Genomic DNA, 13,902 nt, shown 5'->3' with positions numbered 1-13,902 from the left:
ATATGGCGTGTAACAGTCACATTATAAATCAGACATTTTTGTCTCACTGTTGTTCAACAATATTACCAGTAATCATATAAGAACACGAATAGTGCTTTTGAGCATCTAAGGGCTATTCCATTAAAATGTATGTGGGAGGGTAGGAAGGGACTTTCAAAATATACCTACAACCAAGAACCATTTTTTAGATAATTTTGCATAATGGTAATAGACGCATACTGAAAAAAGACCCATGACCCACATTCAAAAATTAAACTTCCCTTCCTACCCTCCCACATACATTTAATGGAATAGCCCTAAACTAGCAAAAATCACCTTTCCCGAACCCCAATATGGTAACAATAAAACACTTTAATATTGAATCTTGCAAATATGCAAGAAATATTGATAATCTGATGGAAACTTTATAAATATTTTATTCTATATCATGTTGTGAATCAGCATTGTTCTGTATTTTATTTTCATTTTAATGTCATATTAAATTCCGTGCATTGTAATTAGTGATGGATAACAATGTAGAACTTAAACTGTTCAGCAGGAAACTTTATTAAATTCAGTTTATTGAATAATTAGGCCACATGACATGTAATGTTTTGTTCTGAAAAATGAACTCCAATTACAGTTGGTTCAAAAAAGGGAACTCCAATTACAGCTGTTTTCATGAAAAGAATTAAATAAAAATTGTAATACTCACATCCCTTTTTGTAGCCCTAAATTTTTATTAAAAAGTGTTGCCTTATTATTGAAAGGAAACAAAAGAATCTCCGGTTATCAGTTTTATAGTTTAGGCTTGTGAATTCATGCCAAGGATGAATGCTGTTTCATTCATATCTACTGAAATGTTTTTTCTTATATATTTGAAGAATTTGCTATAATAATAATATTTCATAACTTGGATCTTCATTTTATCTAGTTTTTCTGCTTGCACAGTGACTGGGTGAAGCCATTTTTCTAAAAATACTTATTTACACACATTACATTTCCAGTTAAAAAATATGCTAATAAAGCCATTTAAAAAACAAAAACAAAAAAGGATCAGTAGATACCAAGGGAACATTCAAAACTCAAAAGCAGAAGACAATGCCATGGCGAAAAACGAGAGAGTGAAAAATCCTCAAAACAGTTCATGAAAACATAAAGACTGGGGGATAATCTCATGTGCTCAGGGTTAGCAGTTTTGTGCTCCACTAAGGGAACCTGCCATTACAACCCAACACAAGGTGGAAGTGGTTCATGGCTATACAAACAAGAGGCTCTCAAGAGCCTGAATCGCTCACCTGTTTTTCAGAGGAGAAGATTTTAAATGTTAGCAAACTTGCTGAACAAATTGTGTAAAATTGTCTTGAAAGGGCAATAACTCCTTAAGGGGTCAATTGACAATTATGGTCATTTTAACTTTTTTGTAGATCTTACTTTGCTGAACATTATTGCTGCTTACAGTTTATATATATCTATAATAATATTCAAAAATAATAACAAAAAATTGCAAAATTTTGTTAAAACTACCAATTCGGTGGCAGCAACCCAACAATGGGTTGTTAGATTCGTCTGAAAATTTCAGGGCCAATAGATCTTGACCAATTAAACAATTTTACCCCTGTCACATTTGCTCTAAAAGATTTAGTTTTTGAGATATAAGCCAAAAACTGCATTTGACCCTTATGTTCTATTTTTAGCCATGGCGGCCATGTTTGTCGATGGATACAAACTTAGGATACAATTTATAAACAAGATACCCTAAGGAACATTTAGTTAAAGTTTGAAGGTAATTGGCCAAGTAGTTTCAGAGGAGAAGATTTTTAAATGTTAGCAAACTTGATGAACAAATTGTGTAAAATTGTCTTTTAGGTGTAATACCACCAAATCATAGTACGTCACATCCAGTTGCATACGAAAATAGGTCGAAAAAAAATATTCCCTTGAATTTGACAGTTGTAGGTAATTGATCCTACATTTCATTGCAGTAAAACATTTCTGAGTCATAAACATATATCTTGGGTATTTCAAAGCACCATTATTTCTTTATTTGGGGTTTCTATAGAATATTTTGGAAACTTGAGGTTACATGGTTACTAAAGCTTGTACACAGGTTAAAAAAGGGGGAAAATTTGATTGGTTAACTTCCAATGATGGCTATTTTCTTATATGCAATGAAATGTTATGTGAAATTTTTTCTATAGTACTGGACAGGATAAAACTTTAATCATGCCAAGTATTTCTTAATTTGAAACAAAGATAAATTCTGCACAATTTTTTGAAAAGTGCAAATTTAACAAAGACTAATAGGGGAAAATCAATGGTGGTATTACACCTAATATGGGAAGCTGTACATGCACCTTTGACCTTGTGAGTACTCTCATGTGTTAAAATTTCTTGCTATTTAAGTGAAATATTACAAATAATGAAATATTCTGAGTGGATTGAGTCTCCAAAATACATTTTATGAGAAAATTTCCTTGAAATTAGGACTTTACCATGAATATTAGTTGACAGAACAAGCCATACTTAGAGTCTTGGGGAGCTTTTTCTCCTTATTTCTTATATTCTGCTATACTAGAAAATTTTTCCTAAGAAATACTTTAATAAATATATAGTTTTAAGTAAATGAAATTATTTTAAAAGCAGTAACAACAAATTATTCACCAAAAGAGAAGTTTTTTATGTCCCTCTCTGGAACGCGGCGTAAATTTAAGTTTTACGTTAAGGACTTATTGAAACCTCCTTGGAGACAGTAAACTTTTATACGGATAGTTCATTCAGCTTGAATACTTCAATTAATCATTTATGATAACATTTCTATCATAAATGAGTGAAAGTAACCCCAAAAATTTTTATTTATTGGCCTAAAAAGTAGAAATTTTGAGGAAATGAGAGGTATAAATGGACCAAAAGAGACCTTATAAGGAAGACAAAGAGGTCCATTAGTAGTATTTATCATCCTAAAGTCATCTTGTGTATCATATTCAACTGTTTGTAGGCAGATGAGATGAATATTTGATCATTTATTGGTCCACACTATATTCTATCATGATGCGGCTTGGTTTGAATTTTTCGAAGAAATTTTGCTCAAATCGCTGTTGATGTCGTCTTACATCATACTAGATTTTTCTCAAACTATTGGACTGATTATGACAAAACTGGACAGGAATGCTTGAAATAACCAGTATTACAAAGGAAAAAAGTCACATTCAGTTTATTTAACAAAAAAAGTCTTCTTTAGGTGTAATACCACCAAATCACAGTATGTCACATCCGGTTGCATACAAAAATAGGTCGAAAAAAAATATTCCCTTGAATTTGACAGTTGTAGGTAATTGATCCTACATTTCATTGCAGTAAAACATTTCTGAGTCATAAACATATATCTTGGGTATTTCAAAGCACCATTATTTCTTTATTTGGGGTTTCTATAGAATATTTTGGAAACTTGAGATTACATGGTTACTAAAGCTTGTACACAGGTTAAAAAAGGGGGAAAATTTGATTGGTTAACTTCCAATGATGGCTTTTTTCTTATATGCAATGAAATGTTATGTGAATTTTTTTCTATAGTACTGGACAGGATAAAACTTTAATCATGCTAAGTATTTCTTTATTTGAAACAAAGATAAATTCTGCACAATTTTTTGAAAAGTGCAAATTTAACAAAGACTAATAGGGGAAAATCAATGGTGGTATTACACCTTAAAGGGCAATAACTCATTAAGGGGTCAATTGACAATTATGGTCATATTAACTTTTTTGTTGATCTTACTTTGCTGAACATTATTGCTGCTTACAGTTTATATATATCTATAATAATATTCAAAATAATAGCAAAAAACTGCAAAATTTTGTTAAAACTACCAATTCGGTGGCAGCAACCCAACAATGGGTTGTTCGATTCGTCTGATCTTGACCAATTGAACATCCCATGTCAGATTTGCTCTAAAAGCTTTAGTTTTTGAGATATAAGCCAAAAACTGCATTTGACCCCTATGTTCTATTTTTAGCCATGACGGCCATGTTTGTTGATGGATCAAAACTTCGGATAAAATTTATAAACTAGATACCCTAAGGAACACTTATTTAAAGTTTGAAGGTATTTGGCCCAGTAGTTTTAGAGGAGAAGATTTTTTAAATAGTTTACGACGACAGACGACGGATGCCAAGTGATGGCATAAGCTCACATGGGGCCCTTTGGGTCCCGGTGTGCTAAAAACAGGAGGAGGAGTTACTTTAACGCAGTATTAACCTGCGCAATGTCACATTTTCTCATCTAAAATGCTATTCTAACAACATTTATGTAATTTGGTCTCTGGTGGGGAGTTGTCTCATTGGCAACCATACCACAACTCCTTATTTTATAGAAAGTCTGTGGTACTGTTTTTGGGCAATACTAACCAACACTGAGTGGTATTATCTCAAGGCTTTAAAACCACCACCAGATGGAGCTATATTATAGTGATACTAACCTACACTTGGTGGCACTACCTGGTACTTTTGATCATTGAGGACAAGCTGGAAACTGTTATATCTCAGCAGTGTATCTATAGTGGTTGATTGGGCCACTCGTGCTCCTTCTGAAAAAAAAATGAGATTATTAAGATGACTGATGAATACTCTGCTCACACCAATCTTGATACCATATTTAAGAAAGCTTTTGATTTGTAGCTCCTGGGAAAATGTGAAGAAAATTTCAACCATGGCCATTATGTATAAGAAAACATAAGTTTTTTTAAGTAAACAGGAAGGAAAAATAAGCAATGAATATGAAAACACATCACATAGTATAGCATGCTCACATGAAGCTTGATACCAACATTCCAGGAAGCTCCGAGGAAGTTGTGGCATGTAATATCTGGGAAAGAACAGATGTAAGGTGTGTGCACTTGAGACTTTCTCATGAATATTAGAATCATTAGATAATGATCACTTTTATTGTTGTTCTTCTACTTAAATGTTGCTGGAAGGTCTTAACCCTACAATGGACCTGTCCCAAGACAAAGATCTCAGTGTTTTGTCATTTAGTAGTGATGACAGCTCTTACTCTTTTTTGAATTTATTGAACACTTTTCTAGACCAGCTGTGATTGAAAGCTGTACAGTTATTTATTGCTACATATGTATTACATATATAGGGTATGTAGTAATAGATACTAGTCACTATAGTGACTACACATGTCTTTAGAGTAACCAGATCCAAACATGGGTAAAGAAGTTTATTTTACCGCCTCCTTCAGACCCCGAGATTAAATACTTACAAATATTAGCTAGGAAATAAGACTGATTGATTGATTGGTGGTGTTTTACACCACTTTCAGCACTTCTGGCTATATCCTGGAGGTCAATTTTTATTGATTACAGGTTAATCAGTATACTACTGTGCCCAATACATTACTCAGTGTCCTCACTTATACTTATTAAAATGCACTTGTTTGACTTTTCTTTGTTGAAACTATGCAGATATATCATCTGATATTATAATTTTTATTGATTTTTTAAAAATATTGTCATCTTCCTTTACAGAATTCATTTCACATCAGACTAAAAACATAGAAACCTTAACCAATAGGAATTGTTGTATTTGTATATAAGTTAACCTAAGGCAAACAAACTCTAATTTAATTTTATAGAATTATTAGCCTGCTGTGTAAAACAGAAGTTCATGAAATTCATTTTGTGAAAATTGAGATTTCAACTTTTTTTTAGTGTACCGTAATTGCTTTGTCAGTATTATTTTTTGTGAGGGGCATGACACGCTTTTGGGATTTGATGAGAAATTACAAAACAAAGCAAGATTAGGAAATAAGCACCCCTGTGTCACCCCCTCTGTTGAAGAGTACTTATTTTCATTGATTTATCTTCTTGAGTTTTCTTCATTCACCAAATGTTTTAAATCTGCAAATTTATATTCTTATTTTAAGTTAACAATTGCATAAAAAGCACGATTTTTTTTGTCAGGGAAGTGCTACTTTTACCTATGTTCAAAATTGGAGTGGGTGGATTAGTGGTCTGAAATCTAAAAGCCAGAAACTGACAAATGAAATTGACATGGAAACAACCAAAAGAGTTATAACTCAGTGTCCACACTTACTTATTAAAATACACTTGTTTGACTTTTCTTTGTTGACATGATGCAGAGATATCTTTCTGCTAACTCACTTAATTTCATACTTTATATTGATTAATTTTTCAGTATATTATCATCTTCCTTTACAGAATTCACCTCACATCAGACAAATAACATGGAAACCTTAACCAATAGGGAATTGTTGTATTTGTATATAAGTTACCCTAAGGCAAACAAACTCTAATTTAATTTTATAGAATTATTAGCCTGCTGTATAAAACAGAAGTTCATGAAATTCATTTTGTGAAAATAGAGATTTCAATTTTTTTTAAAGTTTGCTCTGTCAGAATTATTTTTTGTGAGGGGGATGACACACTTTCTGGATGTGGGATTTAGGGGGTAAAAAAATGTACCTAAAAGCCAACAAGTTTGAGCTTTCTAAAAAGCTGTGGACTGCTTCGCTCTATCATAATTTAAGGTAATATGTGTGCATGTGGTTGTTGAATTAGTATTCTGGAGGTGTGCCTCTCTGGAGGTGTGCCAAGATTGGCAGAAGTTATAAAATACAGATAATGCATTTTTGTAAACATTGTATAGGAACATTGTTTAGCAAAAACAAATCGTGCACATTGCAGATTAACAAAGCAAATAAACACGTATTAATAATTGATATTTCAATATTGAATTTCAGTGTGCAATATATGCATAATAAAACAAACATGAATTAATGACAGTTGATCAGAACTGAAATACACATAGTTAATTTTCCGGCATTTGATGTCTTATCCTGAGACGAGAAAAGTCTGTAATTCTTTATCTCATTTAAGCCAATAGCTGTTGCTGTATCTCAGCCGCATCATAAAGCTACCAATCAGAATCTATATGTGATTAGTAATTATTTCAAGATGGCGTGTATATCGACTGAAACTAATAGCTCCGCACCGTGATGCCAAGCAAATAATCACAAAATAAATTGACATGGAAACAAACAAAAGAGTAGTAACTCAGTGTCCACACTTACTAATTAAAATACATTTGTTTGGCTTTTCTTTGTTGATGAAATACAGCCATATCTTTCAGCTAACTCTTTATTAATGTCATACTTTTTCAAATATTATCGTCTTCCTTAACAGCATCACCTCACATCAGACGAACAACATTATGGAAACCATTGACCAATAGGGAATTATTTCATTTGTATAGTCAACTTGGGCTAAACACAACTCTAATTCTAATTTTGTAAGAGTGTAAAGCCCGCTGGGAAAACTTGAGGCTTTAAATTTCCGAGTGTTTGCTGTGTCAGTATTATTTTTTGTAAGGGGGATGACATGCTTTTGGGATGTGTGATTTAGGGGGTAAAAAAATGTAACGATGTGAGATATACAGGGAAAAAATAGTATCTGGGAAAAAGAAAGGAAAAAAAATCAGAAAAAAATTACAAAATTGGGAAATGGGCACCCTGGGTCACCCCCTCTTTAGTGGTTTACCAATTTTCATTGATTTACTACTGGGTTCCCTACAATAATGAAATTCGGTAATCAATCAAATAAATATTTTCTGTCTAGCGGAAATGAAACAAAAATAAACCTTAAAATAATGAATTTTAATTTATTATATAATAAAATGCTTCGCTGGGCGCAGCTTGATACGACCGCAGAGGTCGTACCCTGAACAGATGGGGCAAGTATGGACACAACATTCAAGCTTGATACAGCTCTGAATTTGGATTGTGATTAAATATATGACACAGCATAGGTTTCTGACACAGAAAGAATGTGGTCTAAGAACTTCAATTTTTTTTAATTTACCTATTATGATCCAATGTCCAAAATCAAAATACATGGTTAGATTCAGCATATCAAAGAACCCCATATATTCAATTTTTGTTGAAATCAAACAAAGTTTAATTTTGGACCCCAACTTGGACAAACTTGAAAACTGGTCCCATAATCAAAAATCTAAACACATGTTTAGATTCAGCATATCAAAGTACCCCAAGAATTCAATTTTTGTTAAAATCAAACTAAGTTTAATTTTGGACCCTTTGGACCTTAATGTAGACCAATTTAAAAAAACGGGACCCAAAATTAAAAATCTAAAAACACGGTTAGATTTGGCATATCAAAGAACCCCAATAATTCAATTTTTGATGAAATCAAACAAAGTTTAATTTTGGACCCTTTTGACCTCAATATGAACCAATTTGATAGCCGGCCCACAAAATAAAAAAATCTAAATACATGGTAAGATTCAGCATATCAAAGAACCCCATATATTCAATTTTTGTTGAAATCAAACAAAGTTTAATTTTGGACCCCAATTTGGACCAACTTGAAAACTGGGCCAAAAATCTAAAATCTAAATACATGTTTAGATTCAGCATATCAAAGAACACCATATATTCAATTTTTGTTGAAATCAAACAAAGTTTAATTTTGGACCCCAACTTGGACCAACTTGAAAACTGGTCCCATAATCAAAAATCTAAACACATGTTTAGATTCAGCATATCAAAGAACCCCAAAAATTCAATTTTTGTTAAAATCAAACTAAGTTTAATTTTGGACCCTTTGGACCTTAATGTAGACCAATTTAAAAACGGGACCCAAAATTAAAAATCTAAATACACGGTTAGATTTGGCATATCAAAGAACCCCAATAATTCAATTTTTGATGAAATCAAACAAAGTTTAATTTTGGACCCTTTTGACCTCAATATGAACCAATTTGATAGCGGGTCCACAAATAAAAAATCTAAATACATGGTTAGATTCAGCATATCAAAGAACCCCAAGAATTCAATTTTTGATGAAATCAAACAAAGTTTAATTTTGGACCCTTTTGACCTCAATGTGGACAAAGTTGATAACGGGGCCCAAAAATCAAAAATCTAAATACATGGTTAGATTCAGCATATCAAAGAGCCCCATATATTCAATTTTTGTTGAAATCAAACAAAGTTTAATTTTGGACCCGATTTGGACCAACTTGAAAACTGGGCCCATAATCAAAAATCTAAATACATGTTTAGATTCAGCATATCAAAGAACCCTAAAAATTCAATTTTTGTTAAAATCAAACTTAGTTTAATTTTGGACCCTTTTGACCTTAATGTAGACCAATTTGAAAACGGAACCAAAAATTAAGAATCTAAATACACGGTTAGATACGACATATCAAAGAACCCCAATAATTCAATTTTTGATGAAATCAAACAAAGTTAAATTTTGGACCCTTTGGACCTCAATGTGGACCAATTTAAAAACGGGGCCCAAAATCCAAAAACTTAATACACGGTTAGATTCAGCATATTAAAGAACCCCAAGAATTCAAGAATAAAACCCCATTAAAATTGATCAAGAAATAAGCAATTTATACGAAGTATCTTCTTTTGCACAATACTGTGCAATTGAATATTTCTTGCTATTGTGCAATACTGTACAATTGACAATTTCTTGCTATTGCGCAATATTGTGCTATTGGATATTTCTTGCTATTGCGCAATACTGTGCAATTGAAGATTTCTTGCTATTGCGCAATACTGTGCAATTGAAGATTTCTTGCAATTGTGCAATACTGTGCAATTGAAAATTTCTTGCTATTGCACAATACTTATTATATAATAATTTACACATCCTGTTTGGTGTGTATCTCCTACCATATCATTATTATTTGCTTTTAAATATTAATCAGAAATAACCAACTTAAAATGGAAAATTTTAAAAGAAAAAAAAAAGGAAAAAAAAAAAAAAAAATCCCCCCCCAAATTTTTTGAACCCCCTTATGATTCATCACCCCCAAACTCAATCCCAGCCTTCCCTTTGTGGTATGGTACCTTGCAGTACAATTTCAGAGAGATCCATACACTTGAACACAAGTTATTGTCTGGAAACTAGAAAAATGTTTATTTTTGGCCCCTTTTTGGCCCCCAATTCCTAAACGTTTAGGGCAATTACCCACAAACTCAATTCCAGCTTTCCCTTTGTGATATGGAACCTTGTAGTACAATTTCAGAAATATCCAAACACTTACACACAAGTTATTGTCATGAAACTAGAAAAATGCTTGTTTTTTGCCCCTTTTTTGGCCCCTAATTCCTAAAATTTTGAGGCAATTACCCCCAAAATCAATTACAGCCTTCCCTTTGTGATATGGAACCTTGTGGTACAATGTCAGAGAGATCCATACACTTACACACAAGTTATTGTCTGGAAGTTACAAAAATGCTTATTTTTGGCCCCTAATTCCTTAACTGTTGGTACCATAACCCCCAAAATCAATCCCAACCTTCCTTTCGTGGTATTGAACCTTATGGTAAAATTTCATGGAGATCCATTCACTTAAACTAAAGTTAAAGTGCGAAAACCAATGTGTCTTCGGACGACGCCGGACGACGCCAGACGACGCCGACGACGACGACGACGACGACGCCAACGTCATACCAATATACGACCAAAAAATTTTCAATTTTTGCGGTCGTATAAAAAGCCCCTACAAAATCATATCCCCAGAGAAAATACTTCCACATCTGTCCATTTTTGAATAATTGATTATAATCTCAACATAAACTGATACAGCAGTTCAAAGATGATCTGAAATCAATTGCTTCAGATATAATTATACATTAGACAAAACATACAACCACAAGTCATGCAAGCCAACACTGTTAAAGTTCTTATCATCACTTTATGTCAGACATAACCATTTAGCCTGTTATCTTGTTTGATTTATTTTCTAACCCAACCATTTCTTTATTTAACCCCAATGGTATATAAGCAAGAAACTGACAAATGAAATAGGCATGGAAAAAAGCACAAGAGTTGTAACTCAGTGTCCACACTTATTTATCAAAATACACTTGTTTGACACATGCTACTAACTCTTTATTAATTTCATACTTTTTATTGATTAATTTTCAAAATATTGTCATCTTTCTGAACTGAATTCAACTCACATCAGACAAAACAACATTCAACATATGTTCAATAGGGAATTAATAGTATAATTTGAATAATCAACCTAAGGTAAAACAAATTCTAAATTTATTTCATACAATTCAACCTGCTGTAAAACAGAAGTTCATTTGGGTTGGATTGTCGGCTGTGTCAGTATTATTTTTTTTGTGAGCGGGATGACATGCTTTTGGGATGTAGATTGTGGATATAGGGGGTAATAAAAAGTGGGAAGTGGGAAAAAATTACCAAAAAAGGATTGGGGAAATGAGCACCCTGTGTCATCTCGGGGCCTCTTTTGTGGGGTTACAATTTTCATTGATTTACTACTTGGATTCCCTCAATTAATAAGTTTCAATACCCAACCAAATAAATATTTTCTTTCAAGCAAAATGAATTGAAAATAAACCTTAACATCATGAATTTAAAGCCCCTACAAAAATCATATATCTAAAACTACCACATTTGTCCATGTTTTTAGTAATTGATTGTAATCTCAACATAGACTAACACCACAGTTCAGATATGTTCTGAAATCAATTTCTTCCTCACTTAATTAAACATTAGACAAAAAGTACAACTCAAAGTCATGCAAACCAACAATGTAAAAGTTCTTATCAGCACTTTTATGTGAGACACAACCATTTAGCATGTTATCTTGTTTGATTTATTTTCTTACCCAACCATTACTTTGTTTATTCCCAATGGTATATAAGCAAGAAACTGACAAATGAAATTGACATGGAAACAACCCCAAGAGTTAAATTTGTGACATGGAAATTGACATTTCTGAAAATTACATCATCATGAAGAAAAATTAACTGAAACAAATGTACCAAACTAATTCAAATCTGCTTCTACCAATTTGTATTTGGTGATGGAAAGACTGTACAAAGGTTAAGTTTGGCTTTTATCAAATAAATTGAAATATTAACTTAAAACGAGCCTAAAATTTGTAGTATAATTAAATCTTTTATCAGCATAAAAAAAAATGTATCCGTTCAATTTGAAATTCAACAATATCTATTTTGTGATATCATATTGGGAAGCGCATGCACAATAATTGTATTCTGACAAAGCTTAAATGATTTTCAGAGAGGTAAAAGGTAAAGAGGAATATAATTAACTAAAACCACTGGAACTGTAAGTCAATATTGATAATTGGTTATGAGAACTGAGTTTTTTCATTCTCCTTGAATGAAACCTTTTTATTTTACCTACTTGCAGATTAATAGATTTTTGCAATGGAGCAAAATTTCAAATCCCATTTTTCCCCTCTTAACATAGTGACCTGAGAGTTATTTCCCTTTGAAGGCAGAGTTTTTCCCACTGTATGTATGAATTTTGGATGGTTCACTTTTTAATTTTCTTACACATTTTGCAAATCTTTACCTCTGTGATACTTACGTACAAGTTCAAAATATGTTTTGTAATATAAGCATGATTATCAGTTCGGAGATGATCTGAAATCAATTGCTTCAGACTTAATTAAACATTAGACAACCAAAAGTCATGCAAGCCAACAATGTTAAAAGTTCTTATCATTACTTTATGTCAGACAACTATCTAAGGTTGTTTGATTTATTTTCTTACCCAACCATTACTTTGTTTAATCCCAATGGTATATAAGCAAGAAACTGACAAATGAAATTGACATGGAAACAACCCCAAGAGTTGTGACATGGAAATTGATGTGATAATATCAAAGTTTCTGAAAATTACATCATCATGAAGAAAACTAACTGCAAAAAGAGTACCAAACTAATTTAAATCTGCTTTTACAAATTTGCATTTTAAGATAAGGTTAAGTTTTAAGAAAACTAACTGCAAAATGGCAACAAATGTAACAAACTAATTTAAATCTGCTTCTATTGATTTGTAATTGGTGATAAACAATTTGGTCTCTTGTGGAGAGTTGTCTCATTGGCAATCATACCACATCTTCTTTTTTATAATAACTCTACAAAGGAAGGTTAAGTTTGGCTTTTATATAATAAATTGAAATGTTAACTAAGCAAGGCTTAAATTTGTAGTTATTTTATTTTGATCTTTTATCAGCAATGCATCTGGATTTGAAATTATACAATAATTATTTTGTGATAGCATAAACAATATATATATACGGTTAATCATACTGTATACAGACAAAGCTTACTGGGAACTGTAAGACTATATAGATTATTGCCTTTGTAGGACCTTGGTTTTGATAATTGAGACTGTATTCATTCAGAAACCTTTGATTTTAATTACTTGCAGAAAGAGATGAGTTATTTCCCTTTATAAGCAGTGTTTTTCCAAGTGTACTAGAAATTTTAAATGTATATTTTTTTTAATATTTTCCCCTAATATTTAGCAAACCTTAACTTCATTGACACTAAAAAGTTCAAAATATGTTTTGATAAATTAGCATGAACAGAGGTTCAGAGATGATCTGAAATCAATTGCTTCAGACTTAATTTAACATAAGACAAAAAGAACAATCCAAAGTCATGCAAACTTGAACAATCTTAAAGTTCTTATCAGCACTTTATGTGAGACACAACCATTTAGAATGTTATCTTGTTTGATTTATTTTCTAACTAGACCATTACTTTGTTTATTCCCAATGGTATAAAGCAAGAAACTGACAAATGAAATTGACATTGAAGCATACAAAAGAGTTGTGACTTGGAAATTGACGTGATAATATAAAAAATTCTGAAAATTACATCATTAGAAGAAAACTAACTGCAACAAGAGTTCCAAACTAATTTAAATCTGCTTCTACTAATTTGTATTCTGTGATAAACCAACTCTATAAAGGTTAAGTTTGGATTTAATCATTTAAATTGAAATATTAACTTAAAACCATGCAAGCCTAAAAATTTTCATCAATGCATCTGAATTTGAAATCATACAA

General features: G+C 32.0%; 1 protein-coding gene across 1 annotated transcript in view; it reads right to left on the bottom strand.

Annotated features, from left to right (window-relative positions):
• The window catches only part of LOC127708003 (calcium uniporter protein, mitochondrial-like), a 61,780-nt gene that overhangs the window by 7,893 nt on the left and 39,985 nt on the right, over nucleotides 1–13,902 (bottom strand). The window contains exon 4 of the mRNA XM_052212791.1: nucleotides 4,455–4,562. Within this exon, the coding sequence (XP_052068751.1) occupies nucleotides 4,455–4,562 (108 nt within the window). The remainder of the gene's footprint in view (nucleotides 1–4,454; nucleotides 4,563–13,902) is intronic.

Source organism: Mytilus californianus, unplaced genomic scaffold, assembly GCF_021869535.1.
Source record: "Mytilus californianus isolate M0D057914Y unplaced genomic scaffold, xbMytCali1.0.p SCAF_7, whole genome shotgun sequence".
NCBI lineage: Eukaryota > Metazoa > Mollusca > Bivalvia > Mytilida > Mytilidae > Mytilus > Mytilus californianus.
Note: the sequence above shows the minus strand (reverse complement) of the source record. Positions and strands in the feature narration are given on the sequence as shown.